The 22,377-nt window shown below is 34.0% G+C and overlaps 1 protein-coding gene across 1 annotated transcript; it reads right to left on the bottom strand.

The window, feature by feature from the left end:
* Positions 1–15,147: 15,147 nt before the first annotated feature.
* On the bottom strand, positions 15,148–22,019 carry LOC138312221 (calmodulin-beta-like). The gene is made up of 5 exons (XM_069253216.1): positions 21,942–22,019; positions 19,845–19,954; positions 19,081–19,171; positions 18,513–18,569; positions 15,148–17,590 (listed from the first exon to the last, which is right to left on the bottom strand). The coding sequence occupies exons 1-5, from the start codon at positions 22,009–22,011 to the stop codon at positions 17,502–17,504; spliced, it is 417 nt and encodes a 138-aa protein (XP_069109317.1). The 5' UTR covers positions 22,012–22,019; the 3' UTR covers positions 15,148–17,501.
* Positions 22,020–22,377: the final 358 nt, after the last annotated feature.

The following is a 22,377-nucleotide window of genomic DNA, read 5'->3' as shown; positions in this document are numbered from 1 at the left end:
CTATGGTGGCGGTACGCCCCAGTTCTGTCTAGTGCTTGATAGTTGATGTAATTGTATCTTATTTCCATGTCCAGCTAGTTCTGATCCATAGTGGCGGTACGCCCCGGTTAAGATTTTTCTGGTCTAAGGTTATTTTCAATGTACTTATTATTTGAGAATAGTAGCTGCTCTTGTTTTAATGTTTAGATTACAGTGTTTTTATTTTGTTTTTATTATCTGTTAGATATCCTTTGTGGCGGTACGCCCTGGATCTGGCTAATACTCTTCTAATTAGATTTTGCACGAGCTGTTACATGTGAACAGTAAGACATATTAAGTTAAAATTTTTTACAAAGGTTGCAAACTTGTAACCTTTCATTATATATGTTTTTATATGTTTTTTATGCATGTTTTTTATTGTATAAGGTAATGCTCGGATCTTTTGTGGCGGTACGCCCTAGCTCTAGACTAAACCTTCGATGGGATACAAGTCTACATTAAGTGGTCCCAATTTTATGGGACGTAATAGTTTTGTCTTGTTCATGCAACACTCTCTCCGGTGTTTTTTTCTATTTTTGCACTATAATTTATAGCATTCAGTTATTGTTGTAATACACATGCTCAGGCTATCTTAATACCAGTTAGGTAACACAGCTTTTTGTGGCAGTACTCCTCTTTGTTCAACATGCTAGTTGTTGCTGTTTTATACATTTATATTGATTCAATTTGTCGATTATTTTCTTTGTCTAGATCAACAACTATCATTGTGTTGTCGGCTTGAAATAAGTTTGAACAAAATAGTTTATATTCTAAAACCATTTTCACCTATTTTACTTACATTTCTGAAGTTTTAACTTGCTTCACTGTTTCCAGTAAGTTCTAGATTGTTTTTTATTCTTTCCTATTTTGCTTTATGTTTTCCACTGGTATTTTTTCTATAATATTTTTAACTGGTAATCAGGTCTGTAGTTAGTATTTCATTCATACGCAGCAAGGGTGGCGGCAGCTTCATATATTGTGTTATAGGTTATATATATATGAAGCTTTGTGGCGATTTTAAAGCCGCACCTTCACTCATAGTTTTTTTGTAAAACCTTATTTTATTGAAAACTTTAATTGAAAGATCATATAATAAAACTTATCGGCCATCTTTTTTCATTAAGATGTGCCAAGTATTCGCCATATCCTTGTTGCGTTAATTCCTTGAGTGAACAGAGCTTGCTGCTTGTTAGTTTGTGGTAGGAAGCACAAACTAGGGATGTTAGTGCCTACTATTTGAAGAAGTGGAAAAATAAAGAGTCTATGCAATAGACGATTTTTTACACGATTCAAATTTACCGCCTCCTTGTAGTCGATTCAAAATTTACCGCCTCTGCGTATATATTGATTACTTCTGATTGGCTTATCAGCTCACGTGACCACGCTTTGTTTATGAGTTTGGTGCGCACTACTCATTTCAGCGGACAGAAAAAAATTTCACAGGCGCCATTAATCGATTCTATCAACATTTCATTACCCACCCAGACCACATCCCTGTTTGTTCTTATTAACCACATTTATTTTATACTCATTGCTTTCTTTGTAGTTCTATGTGTAACATTTATATGTATAATGTAGATTTACTATTGTTATTTTATCATTTTATTGCATATTGTTCTCTCTCGTAATACTTTGTCACCGCTTTCTTTGTACTTGTATGTGTACCATTTATATGTATAATGTATGTTTGCTATTGTTAGCATATTGTTCTCTCTTGTAAAATTTCTGGATATTGTACTGTGTGGCGATTTTAAAGCCGCACCTTCACTCATAGTTTTTTTGTAAAACCTTATTTTATTGAAAACTTTAATTGAAAGATCATATAATAAAACTTATCGGCCATCTTTTTTTCATTAAGATGTGCCAAGTATTCGCATAATTATTAATAAATTACTTGTAGCTTCACATAATGGGAGTTGGAAGTAAGCCCAGGCGTTAGATATCCCAGCAACATCCCAAGCAACTGGACCGACCGGGAACATATATGTATTCTCCATCAAGGTCAAGAGGTCAGCTATGGTGAGCTAGGGTGGTCTTACAGCGAGGGTTGTTTGTGAACAACGTAACTTAAATACCTGTCGTGTCTTGAACACTCGTGAATGGAGTTAGCTATTACTCTTTGGGCTCTGGATTGAGCTGGATGGATGGTGTTCATCTTCCTAAACTCTGGACTGCATACTGCAGAGGCTCTGGATTGAGTGTTTTTTTTCCTCAATAGCTATTTGTCAGCTATTTGTCACTGGAACTTTGTGTGAGGCTACATAATCAAGACATTTTAGGGAAACTGTTTGAATGTGTGCGTGTTAGTGAGGGTGTATGACTATTTTGTATAAATTTATCGCATATGTGGTTTATTCCATTTGTAAATAAATCATCTTGTTTTGTTTTCAATATTCTCCGTTTTCATTTCCCGTATAAGCAACCGACGCTTGTCCCACGTTAACAATGTGTTCATAATACAGTGAATATAGTGATGTTTTAATAATTTTTTTGCTAAAATTTTATGACAAGTTCTGTCAAGTTCCCTCGACAGACCTTTGAACAACTAGCCTTATAATCTTCAAACGATATAATAGTTTTTCAGTTTTGCTATTAGCTCAGTATTCGCTCAGGTGACATCGTTGATAAGTTTAGACTAGCTTAGAAAGATATATAATAGATTTTTCAAACAATATTTGATATTGTACCGCAACGCTCCGAAGAAGAAACTATAACCATCTTGATAGAAAGTCTAAGCTCATCTATTTTAACATTAATTAACAAATATACAAATCTTTCCCTTCTAGTTGTAGTTAATGGTAATTTAGCTTCGATTTTTCTTCAGACAAACACCAGTGCTGTGACCTATGAATGTAGAATCAACAGCTCATAACGTCTGTTCGTTAGCACTCGTTTGTGGAGCAAACCACACATAATTTACAGGCTACCAATTATCAACCATATAACTTGATTATTGCTTAGAACGAACCCAAAAGGAATAACTTATATTTAAGCTTCAAGTAGGGCTTTAACTGCTCTTCTTGATTTCGTTTTTATTTTAGCCATAAATCATTTCCCATATCACCTCTTATTCAGATAATGCACAGATCATGTTCGGAAGATATTTGAAACATTGAAATTGATTGATTGATTGATATTAATTTTCGGATTACTTACATGAGAAGTGCACAGAATGGTCTTAAAACCACACCAAACACGCTTTCGTATCTTTCGAAGAACCTTTTGAAATGCTATTTCATCATACAATGTTTTTAAACACCAAATATAGACAGAATCAAGTACATACATCAGAATGACACGCATTGACCTTATTTTCTTTGCTGTATTGCCAAATATACATTGGACTGTGCTCAAAACACTCTCCTTTACCTAGTAACCTTTTAGAAACAATCACGATTCAAATAATGAGTCGACCTGATTAAGAGACCTAGCTGAGGGCTGTGACTAAGAAAGCATGAAACTATCTATTGAGGGTGTTGGTTGTATTCCTTACAATTAATTATGACCTCAATATATATACCAACCAGCACACGTTTTTCAATAAGAAAATACCTACATCTATATTTCCAAGGTTTTAAAGGGACAATTCACTCAGGCTAATTATTTACATAACCAAGAAGTGAAATATGGTATAAATGTATTGTTCTATATTTCTTATGAAACAAATAACGTTAAACATTGACAAATTCCACGTCATTATTAAGTATTTTAATTAAAATCGTTTAAAATATCAAATCGTTGATCAATACGATTAAGCAGGTAGAATATGGGCGCTGTACCTATACCCGAGCTAAAGTCACGCACGTTAAACAAATGAACTACATAACCACTGCGAAGGTGATAAAAGTATTTTGAGGCAAGATAATTCACCTAATAAGGTAAACAAACTATAGTCAGAGCGATTTGAGCAGTTATAGACAAAAGTTGCATTACTCTACGAGCAAGGGACAGGGTTCGGCATACAAGAAGTTCGACCACAATGTGTAATGGCGGACAGCGAGCGAGTTTGAAAATTTCACACACACATGTCACCACCATGGGCTTTTCAGGCACATCACAGTAAAACCCGACTGATCTAAATTCCATTAGAACTGGGTTTTTCCGATATATGTACAAATTTTAATGTTCTCTTAGAATGAATTGTCCCTTTAACTTTGTTGCCATAGAGCATTTATATTTAGAATGTGTTTAAATATCCTATGATACTTTTCTATTTTGCCAAGTGGTTGTTGGTCTTCAGTTGAAAGTTCACCATTGTACAGAAGGCTTGGTTCTAGTCCTTGTCGAGGCATATATACAATGGTAGACACTCTCCTTGTTAAGAGCCCGAATTTAACACATGTCATTGAACGATTCAAAGATATAACGATGGACTCCAATGTTGACAGTAACTTGTTGACAGCAGATGCTGTTATAAATGCAAGTAAATGTAGTACCTTTACCATCATCTCTCACCTACATAACGGACAGGGAAGGCGTTTCTTCTTTTGCGATATTAATTTGAAAAGAAGATCGATATAAGTAGCTTTTTTTATAAATAACACTATATAAAATGATTTAACAGTTTTCTTCACAGACTGGATAACATTTACAGTAACACATTATATGTACAGAGAAACAAGGTTCAAAGAAAAATATTTTTCGTTTATTTAGTAATTCTAAAAACATCTATAGGTCAATTAAGAATAGCCTCATTTACGGAAGAAATATAATAATAATGATGATGTTTTGAAGGATACGATCAACATGGACGACTAACTATATAGCAAAATAGGGCGTTCTACAATTATATAATTCATGGGAGAATAGATAGTATTTCTTTTGTCTAATTGTATACGAGGACAACATGTACGTTGTCACCTATCGATTTTCTCAAATATTCTAATCACGGGCTACTTATATTTCTTCACTATGACCACAGTCCCTGCTCCTAAAGACATGATGTCGGCGTTTTTCAATTGTCGATCCTTCTTCGAATGTTGAAGACAATATCGATATCGTCACTTTTCACCACGAAAGTCAGAATGGTGTCAATAACTTCAATGCAAGTAGGATTTTTAATTGAAAAGACGAAGAAAAAAACCACAAACTGATGGTCCGTTACATTTACACCAGGTTATAGCTGCTATTTACTTAATGAGTCACTGTATGTATCATCACGATATTGAATAATGAGATTAAAGATAACACGTGTATCTAAACTATCTATATTTCATTTCAACAAATTTTATTGCAAATAATATGCAAATGGATTTGACAACAGGCAAAGCCTATATTAGCCATCTCCAAACAAGTTCGGTATAGTACAATTATCAACAAAATATTATAACATTTAACATTACATTATGAATGTATATTATTATTAGTGTATCTCCCCAACCTATCATAGTAGAAAAATCTAAATAAATCTTTTAGTTTCAGATATATATTCTGATATGCATTGCAATAGATATGGTTTTTTTCTTCATCACAATTGTCACAGTCATGCAGTAAAGTTTTTGTGTTTAAAATGCGAGTGGGGAATATTAGAATTATGTATTTTGGTTCTGAGTGATGATCTTTGTTCATTAAATAAAGGATATATGAAAAGATAGTGTTCGGCTGTTTCATCACCAAGGCCACAAGAACAAATTGGAGAATCTCTCAAATGATCGCGAAATAGGTCAGAATTTAGATTGCTAGAGGAATTTCTGAGCTGGCACAGAGTAATATTCATAATTCGAGAAGCTTTGTTTTATAAAGGTATTTGTTATATCATGTTCCATTTTATTAATATTAAAAAGGAGTGTTTTAAACAGTATTAACATTCGATAAGCGTCAAAATTTAAAGCGAAAGAATTAAATTCTCTAAAGGTACTTGGAAAAAAACTAGTATAGTAACTTGCAGTTCTGCACATAGGAATATTAAAATATCTTGTCATCCTTAGTGGATATCTCTCATTTTCAGGCTGATATAAAAATGGTTGTACAATTTCAATTAAATGCTGTGGAGCAAAGCCACGGAGTATACTTAAACATAAGAATAAGTTTGCTTTTGACGCCGATCAGAGAGAGATTCCCAAGCTAGTTCTTTATAAAGTATATCATGGGAAGTACCTCTGCGCAATCCCGTTATAATCCTAGCGGCTTCTAAGTGAACAGACTCTAACAGAAGTTTACATTGTTCAGTACAGTTATCACAAAAAAACCCAGCATATTTTAAAATAGGTAAAGTATAACTTTTATAAATGTTTAAAAGAGTTTTACGTGACACTCTTTTTTAAATGTTTTTTAAAATATTTATCCTTTTAAATGCTTTCTGGTATACATAATTTATGTGATGAGTCCATTTACAATCGTCAAAAAGTAAAACTCCTAAATGTCTACGTGTGCTAGCTGTATGAACCGTGTTATTGTCAAAGTATATATCGGGATGAATAACGTTTCGTTTCAAAATATTAATGATTCAGTTTTAGTGGGGTTAAACTTTATGCCCTACTTCAGGGCCCAGGTACTTATATTCGAAAGATTTTGTGAAAGTGTATGGGCAGCATAGATTTAGTTATTATCAATTACTTCACTAATCGAATTGTCATCTGCGAACAATTTGCAATCACTAGAAACAATATTAGTTATGTCGTTAATATATAAATAGAAATATAAAAAGGGCCTAAACCACCCTAATAATTTCCCTTTAAAACCATAAGATTCTAAGATAAGATACTAGTTCATCATGCCACACTCTATCAAAGGCTTTACTTATATCACAGAAAACAGACTGAACTTCTTTTCCTTTGTCTAATGAGTCAGTGATATTATTGTATATCGAAAGAAGTTGGTTCACAGTTGAATCACCGGGAATGAAGCCGGACTGATGTTTGGTGTGATTCACGTAGTGTAATTATAGAGAAACTTAAAAATTACTTTTTCTATTATTTTACTGAAGCAAGAGGTGTATAGAGATGGGACGATAGTTGGAAATATCATTTACATCACCTTTCCCTTTGTATATGGCATTGATGTTAGCAGCTTTCCATGGCAAGGGAATACAGCCGGTTTCCATAGTTTTAATTGCAGAGAAGGGTAAGAGGAAATAGAAATAGAGGGTGTCAATAGTTTTATGAATTTTAGGACAATACCATCAGGTCCCGCAGGTTTCTGTATCTATATCATCAAACTGATCACGCAAATTGAGTACGAACAAAATATTTACATTGACAACAACATTTTAAGGTTAGACAGGACATAGAAATTCCCCTGTTTGTATAACTGAATAATACATACGTTCTTTTATAATGACAACTCGGTCAAATTATCTGTCAACATATAACTTGCAACGTTTGAAAACATTATGACGGCCTAGTTCAATGAAAGTGACCGATGTTAAATAGTATAATAGGAATATTTGCTGGCATATTTGCTAGGCATGAATTGCACTTAAGAAAATTTTTGGCCATGGGATGGCTTAAATGCTGAATGTGTATATGAAATTATGACTTGTATTAATTATAAAGCAAAATAATAGAAAAAGAAAATAACATAGTACATGTTCTAGCCAAATTCTAGACACCAATCGAAGTCCCCACTGAGCACGAAAATACATTTGTAATAGTAAAGTTCTAGGTTCCCAGAACTAGACACCCGGAGAAAATTCACAATCGTAATGGAAAATGAGTATAGTAGCTAGGTTAGCAATTATTTAGGAATACGAAAAAATTGACTATGAAAAAGAAAATGATAGCTAGGTCCAAGGCACTCCGAAATCCCGTTATGTAACATGAAAAGAGGAGTTATATGCCTCCATTTCGCCACTGAAACTGAAAGCTTCACGTTTTCATCGTAATAACATTTGATCACATTTACGTAACTGTGAAAGTTGAAAGTTCGAAAAAATAGTTCTTTTCTGTTTTGGATATCCAGTATAAATATACTTTATTCAGTTATTATAAATTATTCTTATATTTGCCTGTGTGTGATATAGTTTAAACCCAAAAACTTTTTTACCCACAATTTATAAGGAATATGAAAGTGTTTTCTTTTATTATATCATTCTCACTGCAGCTTGGAAGATTGATGAATCAAACAAGTAAGATCTGTCAAAATTGTTTATTTTCATTCAGAGAAAAAAAAAATACAAAAATATACAAAGACAAACTTCAGATCATTCATATTCCCCCTATTTTGTTCTTTCCAACAACGAAAATTGCAATAACAACATGGAAGTCATTTAAACTGAACAAGTGATGTGATAATTTCACTTACGATTTACTCTTGTAATGAGATGAACACTATTCTTTAAAGATGTTCCACCGCCAACAGAGCACAAATGATTTTCATCATTTGAACATTAATTAGTGTTTAATCGTGTGTATATATATGTCTAATTAACACAAAAAATAATATAAATAAATTATTTTGCCTTTGGTGCATGAGCAATCAGTACTTCATTCCATATAGGATATAGGCCACGGAATTTTTTCGGGATGCAATTAATTACTTTTTATATTTTCAACTTGAAGTAAAATTAGAAGCTCAAACTTTTCAATGGCGTTAATGGTGTAAATTAAGTATTTTTTGTAACTGAAGAAAAAATACTAAATCGTCTGCTCCTGTTTTTAATAGTGAAAAAATACCATTTGTCAGCGGTGGAACATCTTTAAGATTTAGTACGCACCATATATAGCATGCACCACAATAAATATATAGTATCTAAGATAATTATTAAATCTTCTACATTTTCCTTCGACTAACCTCTTATGTGTGCTGGCACTTCTGGTCGCACAATTTTTACATAAAAAATAGTTTACGCAAACATAGTTTAAGTACTAATATGGAAATAAGAAACACTTAATCTAGTATTTTGTATTTTTTCCGAAAAAATCAAAATACAAAATAACTTCATAACAACAATTTTTCTTCAACATGTTATTCCAAGTTTGTGTTCATATATCAAGCTTGTTCTTATTTAGGAGTATTTTTACGTTAAGTGCCTTAAATACTCATATCATTGTGCTTAGTCAAGTACAGCCTAAAATTTCTCCTAGCTGTTATTCGTTATAAATGATAAATCTAATCTAAAATTAAAATAAAATAAACTGTTTTATACTTCTACACAACTATACTTGTACTACATATTTTAGAGGTACATGTATTCAAATTTCACAGTACCTTTCATGCACATGTTTTTGCATTTTATTTAAGTAGAGATGCTGCTGAAATTTATCGGAGTTATGTTATGAATAGTAAAACGCACACGTACACGTACACGTACACGTACACGTACACGTACAGCAGATGATGATGATTTGGTTAATGTTTCAACTCTGCAAACATGAACTTCAGTTTTAAAGTGTTACAAATGTAATTACCGCCATCAAAAGACCACAACAATCTCTAGCTACAACAATCTCTACAGAGCGCTTTTGTTGCTTCCTCACTATACTGAGCACTATTTTGCTTAAAAAAACATTACATAATATCAGATCGCACCATGTGGTCGCCATAGTAAATAGTACATGGAAATTCAAAACATTATTGCGTACAAGTATGATATAACACATACAGAAAAATGAAGATTTTTTTTAAAGATCAACGGAAAATGAAATTCCTTTCCACTTTTGACTTTGTAAAAGTATCATTTATGTCATATACGATCAATCTTGGATTCGGGATTTAAACACGCACATGATCTTGGTCAAATAGTCCCCAGGCTTATAATTTTTGACTTTAACTCAATACCAATTCAATTCAATATTAAATGATAACACGTGCTTTGAAATAATATTGAAATATGATTACTATGCCTGTATCTCGTTGTTGATGAATCTGTTGAATTAATGTATTTTAATGCCAAATGACAATTTCACAAAATGTTATGTTCTTAGTGTTTAGAAAACTTTGCTATCACACGATATATTTCACAAATTATATTTTTTATATTAAAAATCTTTGCAGTCACACGTTTTGTTTTTATTTGCAATATTTTACCCAAAAAAAAAGTGAGTTGATTTTCCGTATTAAACACAGAATAAATTTTTATAATCCATACTTTTGAAATTTCAAGGGTTTTTTTTCTATAAAAAGTGAATTTGTATTGGGCAGTAGACTTGATCTATAAAAATCTTTAGGCGAGTTTATGATAATGAATCTCATTATTTACAATTGATGTTCGTTGATAAAAATGTACTTAGAGTCCATTTTACTAGTTATATCAAGCTTCATAACTGTAGGAAAACATTTACTCGAAAGAGCATTTGTCCAATCGTGTCAATGTGTTTAAAGGGCTGGTATCTAAATCGCTGGTTGGGTTTAATTTTTATATTCTATTAACTTAAATCCAATGTAATATCTTTCAATGTTAGTCATTACAATTTAGCAAAATATCACAAGGACATTTTTTCTGTTTTAAGAATCAGAGTTTTGATGTTTGGATAATGTTTATCTGAAGATGGGTTTGTTAATCTGACGATGATTGGTTAAGGAACCATGTACTCTTAATGGTTGTAAACGGACAAAACTAGAACCCACAGTTTTAGACAGGGACTATTGTGGGTGGCATTGGAATTTAGTTTCTAATTTATCTGATTTGTTTAACATGTAATGTATTAAAATCAGTACATTATGATGTGTGTAAAAAAATGTAAAATGCGAGATAAAATGCAATACACCCACGAATGGTCATAATAGAGAAAATAAAGGAGGTAAATTATTGAAGAGTAAACTTTGAATAGTTCCTTATTGTTATGCTTCACAGGTGTGTCCAAAAAAAGGCTAAAATTCTTTTAAACGACCCCCTTCTTCTTAATAACCAAAGATGCCCGACGAGGACCTGAATTATTGGGGCCTGTGGCATTTCTGGGGATCAAGTCAACCAAAGTTTGGTTCAATAAGAATGACCTTTTCACTTCCATTAAAGGTTCCATATGGGTTCCCAATAGGCAAAAAATCTTTAAAACGACATCTCGCTTAAATAACCAAGATGGCAATAGACCTCTGAATATTAGGAATGAGGCGATTGCCTTGAATTAACAACTACCCAATTATAGTTCAAAAAAATGACCTGACCCTTCATTCAAGGTTAAATGGGTTCCAAAAAGACCTAAAATTGTTAAAAAATCGACATCTCCTTAATAACCAAGAGGACCCTGAGAGACCTGATATTGGGGGGGCTATGTTGCCATGCTTGGGATAGATGTTCTACCAAGTATATTCAAATAAATGACCTATGAACCTTCGTATTCAAGGTCACAGGGGTCAAAAAGGCATTTAATTCTTATAAATAACGAACTTCTTATTATCTAACCACGAGGCCTATGGAACCTGAAATTGACCCCCTGTGCAATGCTGGGATACAAGGGGCTACCAAGTTTCCTTCGAATGAGGAAAGAACCTTGGACCCTTCATTCAAGGTCACTAGGGGTCCAATAAGGCTAGAACTATTTAAACGACATCTTCATAAAAACCAAGAGCCCCCTAGGGACCAGGATATTGAAAGCAGTGGCGTGCCTGGAGGATCAAAAAGAGAAAGCTACCAAGTTTGAGTTCAAATGAATGACCTTGACCTTCATTCAAGGTCACAGGGGCCAAAACGCTAAACACTTTTAACAACTTCTTCTTAAAACCAAGATGCCAAGGGACAGATATTGGTCCTGTGGGCATGCTGGGATCAAAGGGCCATCAAGTTTGTTCAAATGATTATGAACCTGTGCCCCATCATTTCAATAGTCCACAGGGGTCCCAAATATGCCTAAAAACATATAACGACTTCTTTGCTTCATAAACCAAGATGGCCTTAGAGAACCTGATAATGGGCAAATGACATGCTGAGAATCAAGGGCTACCAATATTTTCAGATAAATGTCCTTTGACCTTCGTTTTCAATATTCACAGGGTCAAATAGGCTAAATCTTTTGAACGACTTCTTCATAATAACAAGGGCAGAGACCTGATATTGGGCATGTGGCATGCTGGAATAAACGACTACCAAGTTTGTTCAAATAAATGACCCCTTGACCTTCAATCAAGGTCACAGGGTTCGGAAAAGGTTAAAAACCTTTTAACAACTTCTACTTAATAACCAAAGAGGCCTTAAGCACCTGAAAATATTGGGCCGTGTGGCATGCTGGGAATCAAGGTGCTACAAACTTTGTTTCAAGTGTCAAACCAAGACTTTTCATTCAAGGTTACAGGGTCAAAAATGGCCCCCAAAATACTTAAAAAGACTACTTCTTTCAAAACCGAAAGGCCATAGGGACCTGATTCTTTGGTCCTGTGGTGCAATGCTGGGATCAAGGGCTACCAAGTTTGTTCAAAAGAAAGACCCGATGACCTTCATTCAAGGTCATAAGTGACAAATAGGCTAAAAATCATTAAACGACCATCTTTTATACTTAGACCAATAGGCCCAAGAAGGCCCTCAATTTGTTGCTTAGCGGATGATATAAATCTATTCCTTATTTTACTCTATTTGTTTAATTATGAACCATGTAAATGATAACCGAGAATGTCAGGTGAGCGAATTCCGTGCCCATAGGGTCCCTTGTTCATTTTTTGTCTTGAAATTTATGTCTTTGAAAATATTTTCACAGTTTAAAATCTGGTGTTTAAATCACCAAACTGACTTTATTCGAGATGGTAAAGCGAATTAATTTTAGTGAGGAGTAAAAAACGACAATAAAATTGAACCCAGTCCCCCTGTTTTCAATTTTTGTATTTTTATAAATATTGTTTTTGGATATCGCAACTCAGTTCTCTAGCATTTTTTTGGTTGAGTGTCCTTAAGGTTTGCAAATTACTGAAAATGTCTCAACAAAACTCAAGTAATACTTTCATGATCTCGTGTCATTTTGTTGTCTTGGTTTTATTTACTTTCAAAGTCAAATTTTTGAAAACGGAGTGTTTTATATTAATAAACGATACAATATTGAACAAACTATTATTTTTTTTTGTATAACGTAAATTTGTTTAAATTTTTGTGTAATCATATTTTGAGCTTATTTGGTGTTAAGCTCATATTTCGAAGTTCCAAGAGCTACATAAACAATTTTAGGAGTCACCAGCAATAATCCAGGTTCAGCCATGTTGTGTAATGTCTCACTATTGATCAATCTTGGTTTTGTTCAACTGCATCAAAAACGTGATTTTTATAGACGCGTAAAACATGTCATTAACAATAGGTTGAAATTGGTGGATAACCCTATATAGTTACATAAATATTATACCTTCATCTATATACATTTATCTCTTATATCAATGGTATCTCTGTATCACACAAAAAACTTTGTGTAAGAAATTGATTTTAAAACACCACTTGTGTAATTGTAGAGTGTAACATACGATAGAAGTGATATATACTCGAATTTTGAACTCCAAACATTTTTAAGTTTGAATCACTTACCCATTCATTACAGATCAGATTTTACAACGAAATAATTTAACGTTATTACAAAGACATTGATTGAAGTCACTTAACTAAAACAAGAAGACCTGTATAACAGTGTACGACGACAGTATTTTGCATTCCTTGGTTCAGTTTTCTTGTCGTAATTGAAATGAAAAAATGTAGAATGGTTTATCGCTTTTTGGGAACCTGTTTACATCTAGGCAACGTTAACTAATAAATATTCAGTTGAGTGTTTTTTTGGCTTCATGGTTAACACAAATACCAGTATTGTTAATGGAAAATGCGAGCCACTCCTGCGATAAAAATAGGATTTGTGTAAATGAAAACTGTTAGTTCTGTCCTGTAATTTGCGTGTTTCGTTCGCCCTGCTATTTACAATATAAGATAGAAATAGTAATATTTAGTTCCACATTTCTGTGACCTAGCAGAATAGTCTAATATTATTGTATATGTAATCGAATAGGCGGGGATGTCCCGTGACTGCTTCCGCACGTGCCGCTATTACAGCACGTTAGACTTATATGGATGGTGAGGTTGTTAGAGCATTAGCAGGATGTCCTGGTGCACCTAATCAGTTTAGATTTCCCCAATAACCAATACATGTACATCTATATTTTGATATCGTTTGACTTGGTTTCTGCTATACCATTCTGGACAAAATTCTGTACGCGCTCTTCACGTGATCTACGACACCTTGTATATCCTGAGCTCAGCACTAAAACATCCCGTGCTAGCTTCATGCCACATAATAAATTCCGATTTGATAAAATATGTAACATTTAGTAGAATAACTAAGACTGCTGGTATTTAACACATGCGATGAAAAACACGAATGCATAAAAACACATTGGGAAGATATTTTTATGAAAATAATTGTTTTTTGCTTAATTTCTCTTAGATAATGATTATAAACGGTGAATGTAATTAATGAATTTAAAAAATCAGCATATAACGGTCAGGCTTATATATGGTTTATAGCATGAGGAAGTTTTCCGTAATTAAGATGCATATGAATATTAATATTCCGGGAAGTAGGCCATGAAGAAATGTCGAAAGTACTAGAGGGAGGGCGGTTGAGTTTATTATTTTTTCTTAATAATTATGTAATATTGGAACTAACATTAAAAAAATAACACAAAAACACGCCCGCCAATTTTTGATATATATATTTAATAGTTAATTTAGAGTTGAGCATAGCTGCTTTTTATGATTATCGACAATATATATACAGGTATCACTGAATTATATAGGTTTATAAACATGGAATCTTTTGTAACGATACCTGTGCCCTTTTGTTTTGTATTTGCAATACAGAGATACATGATTCTCCCATACATCTCATGGATAACCCGTGGTTGCTAGGGAAAAATGATATCTCTTATCTCGCCACCTCGGACAGGGTAAATCTCACATGATAACCCGGTGCTAGATTTTTCTATCTCGTCCGATCTGTCTGGTACCTTTACGCGAATTTTGGGGCGGAATTTTACGCCATTCAGTTTAAACAGTCCCGCGCATGTGACGTCCGAAACTCTTGAACCGGTGACGTCACAAGCGTCAGATAATCAATATTATTAGAAATATAGTGCATTCTCAATGATTTAACCATGCATTGTTTTGGTTGTTGTTGTATTTACCTAATTATGAAACAGTATTGAATGTATGTTAAACCGATTGATCATCGTTTTGTCTTTGATATAACCGAACTATAGTTTTTTATGCGGAATGACTGAAATCGAAGCGTAGATGACGTCATCAATTTTGACGCAATAACGACGTTCTTGCGATAATGGCGCGATGAAAAAGCTGGAAACCAAGTGGAAAGTGGAAATTCTTCATTTTTTTCTACTAAGTATGGGAGAAAAAGAATCAAACATGGGTCTGTGAATTGGACAGGGATATCTCAACCCTCGTGAAAGATTTTGGCCGTCAACCCTCGGTAAGCCTCGGGTTGACCAGCCAAAATCTTTCAGGCATGTATTGCTTGTGACGTCATGTGTTTGCGAACGTTACGTCATACTTCTCCGAGAAAACGGCGTGAATTTCTCTACTAAAATAATGACGTCACAATGGATACCTATCCGCAAGGGAGTTAACTGTAATATACAACGAAGGAATACACATGTATACACAAAATAAAAAATGAATAACATTTGTTTTCCCCAAAAAATGTGATATTGCATATATATAGGATCTACAAGATAATGGCTACAGATATCACATATTACATTGGTTCGTAAGCAATATCACGAACTGTTATACTATAACCGTTCTAACTTATGGATTTCATTTGTTATCAGCTACATGTACCATTGCGACATTACTTTTCAATAACTACTCGTATACATACACATTTGAATAAGTATTCATCAAATAATCATACAATGCATATATAATTAAATCTAGTTAAGTTAATTGAATTACATACTGTACGTGTTCTTATTTTAGCAAACTCAAATTTTAGCGCTTTGTATGGGTTTTGATTTATTAGCACAGTCTTGAATTCGTGCACTCACAATTATAATATACAGAACCAGTGTTCTGACAAATTTTAGTGCTGTTCTTGAATTAGCGCAATGACGCGAGTGCGAAGGGCGATAAATTAGAATATCGCTAAAACTATTGCACATACAGTAAGTGATACATGATACATAGTTGTACGATGCTTTTATCCCCACACTAAACATGATTATCCCATAAATGTCGGAAAACCAACAACTTCATCTTAATTAGATAGTGTGGTCAGTTCATTCTGCGTATCCTCAGCGTACATGGTCGATGACGTCATTAATTTAGACGGATAATAAAGATTCTTTCATGATGAATAGTGTCTGTCAAGTGGAGTTGGATATCTCAACCCTCGTGTACGATTTTGGCTATCACATATCCCTATCCACTGGACAGATACTACAAAGTGGGTTAATCATCAGCACATAGAAACAATGAGAAGACACCACAAACAAACATATATTTGTTAATGAAATGGAAATATAATTAATTTGAGTCCCAATAATTTGTAAAATAAGAACAATAAATAAACAGGACTTGAAATACATATTTCTTCTATTTAAAACACTCTGGTCGCAGAATCACAACTAAACACCTGATAAAATACCATACCTGTAAAGTATATCATTTTCATAGAAAGTTATTTAACACGAACATAAATATTTTTATATTCTATTACAATACTCCATAATGTCATCTGTTTTGTGTTATTTTTCGGCAAAAACACCTTCCTATAAGAACTTTAAAATCAACACGAAAGCAAGACTTAACTTTTCTTTGTACAATGTAAATCTTTGTAATTGTTGATGTTTAAGAAACATTCTATGAATGGTGTTTGTCACAAGTACTTGTAAAACTTGTAGTTGCTAAACTATGTGACGTATTACACAGATATCAGTTCTCTTTTATACACACCACCAGCAAATTTTTAAATAATAAAACTAGACCATTTGGTCATGGAAACTTACTGGAATAGCATTCGAGAACAAAAACTCAGTACCTGTCAACGGTTCTCTGCTGTAATTACGCGACCAATACGCTAATCACAAGTGGTCCGACAACTTGTGTGCAAAGTAAACATTTTATGAATACTAGCTAAACTGAAAACTCGCTTATCCTGGATTAGACCAATTATCTCCATCTTTTCATCTGTTTTCCATTCGAAAACGCTACATAGAATTGTTCATTGTATGATTTAGCCTGTCTATGTTTTATATATTGTTTTATACTGTCAGATTCCAGGATATATTCCACCGTACGTTGGGGACCAAAACGGGTTTTCATGACCCGAGCTTCTGCCCTATAAATTTGCTTTTCTTGTGTGAACAACGCTTTTCAAAATAAATCATAGATTAAAATTAGAGGAGCAACAGTGAATAAACAGAAAATATTCTCCATCGCGAAATATAAATAAATGCTTCAGAATTAATATGAAATTGACCAAATTCCCACAAACAAAATACATGTTATGTTAACTTTAGTTAACTGGAATAACAAAGTTAAACCATTCTCGTCAATATATAAGTATAATTTTGATACAGCTTCCATGCCTTTGTATAATACATATATAAAACTCTAACAATAACAGAATGCTTTATTTGTCCGTAGTCTTGGTTCCATCAGCAGTGTTGTTTTGTCCTTTTTTGCCGTCCTCTCCGTCTTCACACATACAGGCAATAAATTCTGGAAATATCAAAATTATACTGTTAACCTGGAAATTTGCATGTGAAAACACTTCACGAAGTTGTTTATTTGCGATTTGCATGTGAAATCACTTTGCGAAGTTGTTTTATTCGCGAGAAATATGATTTTTGCAATTTGCAACATTGTTTCATATATAGACACAAAATCATAAGCTAGGTGGAATTTTAGCCCTTTAATGCGTAAATTCATCACTCGAGTAAATTTCCTCATTTACATTATGCTACATGTATATCGTAATTGTTTTCAGTTGATTTATATTCATGTCAAGATTAATGATAATCCACATTTTTGGTGTTTCTTTATACTATCACATATTTTTTCCAAATTATATTATCACTTAGTGTTTAAATACAAGATAAACGCTACGAAGAATGTATTCTAGTTGCCAAATAATAATGTTTTGAAAAGTTCGATCATATTTGTGCTATTTTTATTCACAACATAAGTACATTAACTTTCTAAGAATAACATATAGATAATATAATCTACGGCTTGCCTCTAATAATTATTTCTAACATTAAAAAAAAATGTTTCTACTTCGTATGTGTGTTTCTAAATAGACAACCTCTTGAACTATTCTATAATGTAAACCATTTATGTCGGCGTATACAATATTATGTTATATGTACAATGTATTCATATATCAATATTCGCTATTTTCAACGTATTCGCAAATACATAAATTCACGACCAAGTGCTCTGTCTGAAAATAGTACATTCATGTTAAATTATTCGCTTAATACCTTGTATTTTAATTCGCGTTCAAGAACTCGTGAAATTACGCTAAAAATGTGTAACTTGTGAAAAGTTGTTTGCAGTAACCGACCATTGGTTCTCGAATAGCCTATATATTTATAGCACATCGCAATACTTTCAAAATAGGCAGAGGGACTAACAATACCTTCAAAATCTATCCTTCCGTCACCGTCGATATCTACCTCAGCTATCATCTCATCAACTACAAACAACAAGGAGACAAAACTACTTTTATATAGCATTAAATGTATTAAAACCACTTAATGATATATTTTCATATTTTGCATATTTCAGCAGCAGTAATTTTATTTAAGCAATAATATGTTTGAACGTATTGCTGCCAACAAACTGAAACCAATGAATCGGTAAAACACAACTGTCTAGATTTTATGTTTGCTTTTACCATATAACTATCGATTGTTCAATAATAAGTCAAAGTAAAAAAAATATATTTATTGTATACGTTTCTCTGACCGACCGGATATTTAAACAGCTGAGGTATTATTACATATTGTCTATCTTAGTATACAGTCCTCTATAGCATGAGGGTACATGACAAGGTTTGATTTGAGTTTTCAGAAACATACAATACAAAAATGTGGAGTTTTGACTACAGTTATATATGTCGTCCGTTCATAGCTAAAAAGTTCATGTTTTCTGTTTTTTCTCTCTACATTAATTTTCCTAACAGGACTTTAAAGTAGGATGCATACTTTCGTCCTCAGTGAGGTCCTCTCCCATACACTGTAGGACAGCCCTTAGGTCTGAAGCACTGATGTAACCGCATCCTGTTTTGTCGAATACCTGTAGGAATACAAATAATAACAAAAAAATTCTAGTATATATTCCTGTGTTGTAGAAAGCTTAATAAATTAAAAATGTTTATATTTCATGAAGTTTATATGTTGTAGAATATATAAAAAGGGTGGTACATGTATATCGTTTATGACCTTGTAAGTTGACACCTTATAGAAACATCATCGAAAACTTAACTTAGATTTGATTTATATCAAAATACCAAAACAAAATGTAAATATACTCTAAACGTCATAATAAGGCATAATTTCCCTTTTTAAAAGTCTCATCCTTAAAATGCTCAGTGTCAACCTAGACTATATTGCAGTCAAATTAAAATCACTTTGATTAAATCAAAATTATAATATCATATAATTATATAATAATCCATCAATTTGTTGTAAGGTATATTTAAAGATAAACCCGTTTTTATATTGTAAATTGTGTAACTTGAAGTGAAATCCCCCCCCCCCCCAGTTTGCAGTCATTAAACATATAGCCAAACTAATATATTAACCAAAGCAATTTATGTTTATCAATTAATGATTGAAGTTTGTAAAACCACAGCACGAACATTACCATACCTTTCTAACAGCGAAAAATGCATTCGTGAATAAAAATTAGTACAACAGTACCCTACATTTACATTCAGTAATAATACCTGACACCAACTGAGACCTACCCTGAATGCCTGACGTAGTTCTTCCTCTTCATCCTCCTCTGACTGTTCACTTATACCACCCATATTAGCCATCACCTGTACAAACTCTTCAAAGCCGAAAGTTCCATCACCTATAACGATTTAAACATGCAAATTTTATTCTCTCATGTGCCTTAGGTTTGACGAACATATTTACAAGAGGAAAGCGTATTAAATGAAGCCACTTTACTAGTATATATGTTATTAAACACATTATTTCAACAAACGTATTGAAATAAAGTTTCGAATAGTGTTATGATTATCAAATGCTGCATATTGATCAATATTAAAACCTATTTTGACATTTATATTACCATGCCATTTAAAGTGATAGTGACGAAGTGATATATAATTGAAGTTTGTCCCGCCTATCTGTAAAACAAAATCACCGTGTTTATTGCAAGAGGAACTACGTAACGCCCCTTATGCGTAAAGCATACTTTTTAGCTTACCTGTCCCGAAGGGCCGGTGAGCTTTTGCCATGGCGCCGGCGTCCGTCGTACGTACGTCCGTCGTCCCGTCCGTCAACATTTCCTTCAAATATAGCTACTTGTCCATAAAGTAATGCAATGGATTTCTTAACACAATTTGGGTCAGAAACCTTCACTTAGGGGGAAGGGGATCAGAATTTGTGCATAAATGGTGACCCTGACCCCTCTAGGGGCAGGAGGGGACGGGGCCCAAATAGGGGGTAATAGAGGTAAATCCGTATAAATCGCTACTTGTCCTAGAGTTTCTGCAATGGATTGCAACCAAATTTGGCACAGAAACTTCCTTATGGGAAAGGGGATCAGATTTTGCATAAATGGTGATCCCCCCCTTGACCCCCTGGGGCAGGAGGGGCGGGGCCCAATAGGGGTGAATAGAGGTAAATCCTATAAATCGCAACTTGTCCCTACGAGTTCCTTGCCATGAATTGGCAACCAAAATTTGGCCAGAAACTTCCTTATGGGAAGGGGATCAGATTTGCATAAATGGTGACCCTGACTCCCTCCCCTGGGCAGGAGGGGCGTGGCCCAATAGGGGTAATAGAGGTAAATCCTATAATATCGCTACTTGTCCCTAGAGTTCTGCATATGGATTGCAACCAAATTTGGCCAGAAACATCCTTGGGGTAAGGGGGGGGGAACAGAACTGAGTATAAATTTTGACTCTGACCCCAAGCCTGGAGGCAGGCAGGGGCGGGGCCCAATAGGGGAAATAAAGGTTTAATCCTATTAAATCGCTAACTTGTCCCTAGATTTTCTGGATTGATTTGAAACCAAATTTTGGACAGAACACATCCTTGGGAAAAGGGGAACAAAACTTGGTATAAATTTTTGGCTCATGACCCCCACAAGGGCGGCCCAGGATATGCGAGGCCCCCCAATAAAGGGGAAAATAGAAATAAATCCTATTTATCGCTACCTGTCCTAGAGGTTATCTTGATAGGTATTGTAACCAAAATAAGGCCTAAAACGATCCTAGGGGGGTAGGGAAACAGAACTTGAATAAATTTTGCTCAGACCCCCTCCGTGGGTAGGCTGGGGCGTGCCCTATATGGGAAAATAGAGCGTAAAATTCCTATAAATCGCAACCTGTCTAGGAGTTCTGCAATTAATTGTAACCATATTTTGGCCACAAACATCCTTTGGGGAAGGACAAACAGAAACTTGGTTATAAAATTTGCTTCTTATGACCCCCCTGGGGGCAGGGTGGGGCGTGGGGGCCAATAGGGGAAATAGAGGTAAATCCTAAAAATCGTTACTTGTCCTAGAGTTCTGTATGGATTGTAACCAAATTTGGCCAGAAACATCCTTGGGGTTAAGAGAATTCGTATAAATTTTGGTTTTGACCCCCTGGAGCAGAAAGAGTGGGGGCCAATAGGGGAATTAGAGGTAAATATTCAAATTCCTTCAGAAAAGAAACAATGAACTTGTATCCAGAACATTACTTGGCATTACAAACCAAGTGAGCGATACAGGCCCTCTGGGCTTCTTGTTTGTAATTTTCATGACAGAATAAAAATAGAAAAATTCGCAAATTAGTTGAGTTAAAGAAATAGAAAATTGACAAAGACAGGTTAAAATTGGTGCTTACCGTCGATATCTATTTCTTTCAACATCATGTTGAGTTCGTCTGTGTTAGGATATTGGCCAAGGTTCCGCATCACCGTTTCCCGTTTTCGTCTGTTGTGATGACCCGTCGCCATCTTTGTCGAACAACCGAGACGCTTTTCACACGGAGGTCTAATGAAAAGTCAATGAAACAGCAATGTACAAAAATTTAAAATTTTGGGAATATGTTAAAAATTCTATTCTTGACAAATTCGGTACGTTCACAACTTATCAATTACAAAATTCATATGTTCCGTTTTAATTGGAATTTTATAATGGTTTTACGTAAAATGCTATTGTGTGTCGTACATGTATCTTTAAATAACTGATGCTTCCCAAAAATACACCATCGTTTTAATTTAGAATGACTTTTAACGGTATGGCACCCGATCCGAAAAATTATAGCAGAACATGTACTT

This window comes from Argopecten irradians, unplaced genomic scaffold (genome assembly GCF_041381155.1).
Source record: "Argopecten irradians isolate NY unplaced genomic scaffold, Ai_NY scaffold_0254, whole genome shotgun sequence".
NCBI lineage: Eukaryota > Metazoa > Mollusca > Bivalvia > Pectinida > Pectinidae > Argopecten > Argopecten irradians.
This window is presented reverse-complemented; position numbering and strand designations above follow the sequence as displayed.

Excerpts from the sequence above, each read along its gene's own strand:
- LOC138312221 (XM_069253216.1), bottom strand. The coding sequence starts at position 22,011 with ATGCGGAACCTTGGCCAATATCCTAACACAGACGAACTCAACATGATG. Across the intron at positions 19,955-21,941 it reads GAAAGAAATAGATATCGACG|GTGATGGAACTTTCGGCTTT; the intron begins GTAAGCACCAAT and ends AAATCGTTATAG. Across the intron at positions 19,172-19,844 it reads AACTACGTCAGGCATTCAGG|GTATTCGACAAAACAGGATG; the intron begins GTAGGTCTCAGT and ends GTATTCCTACAG.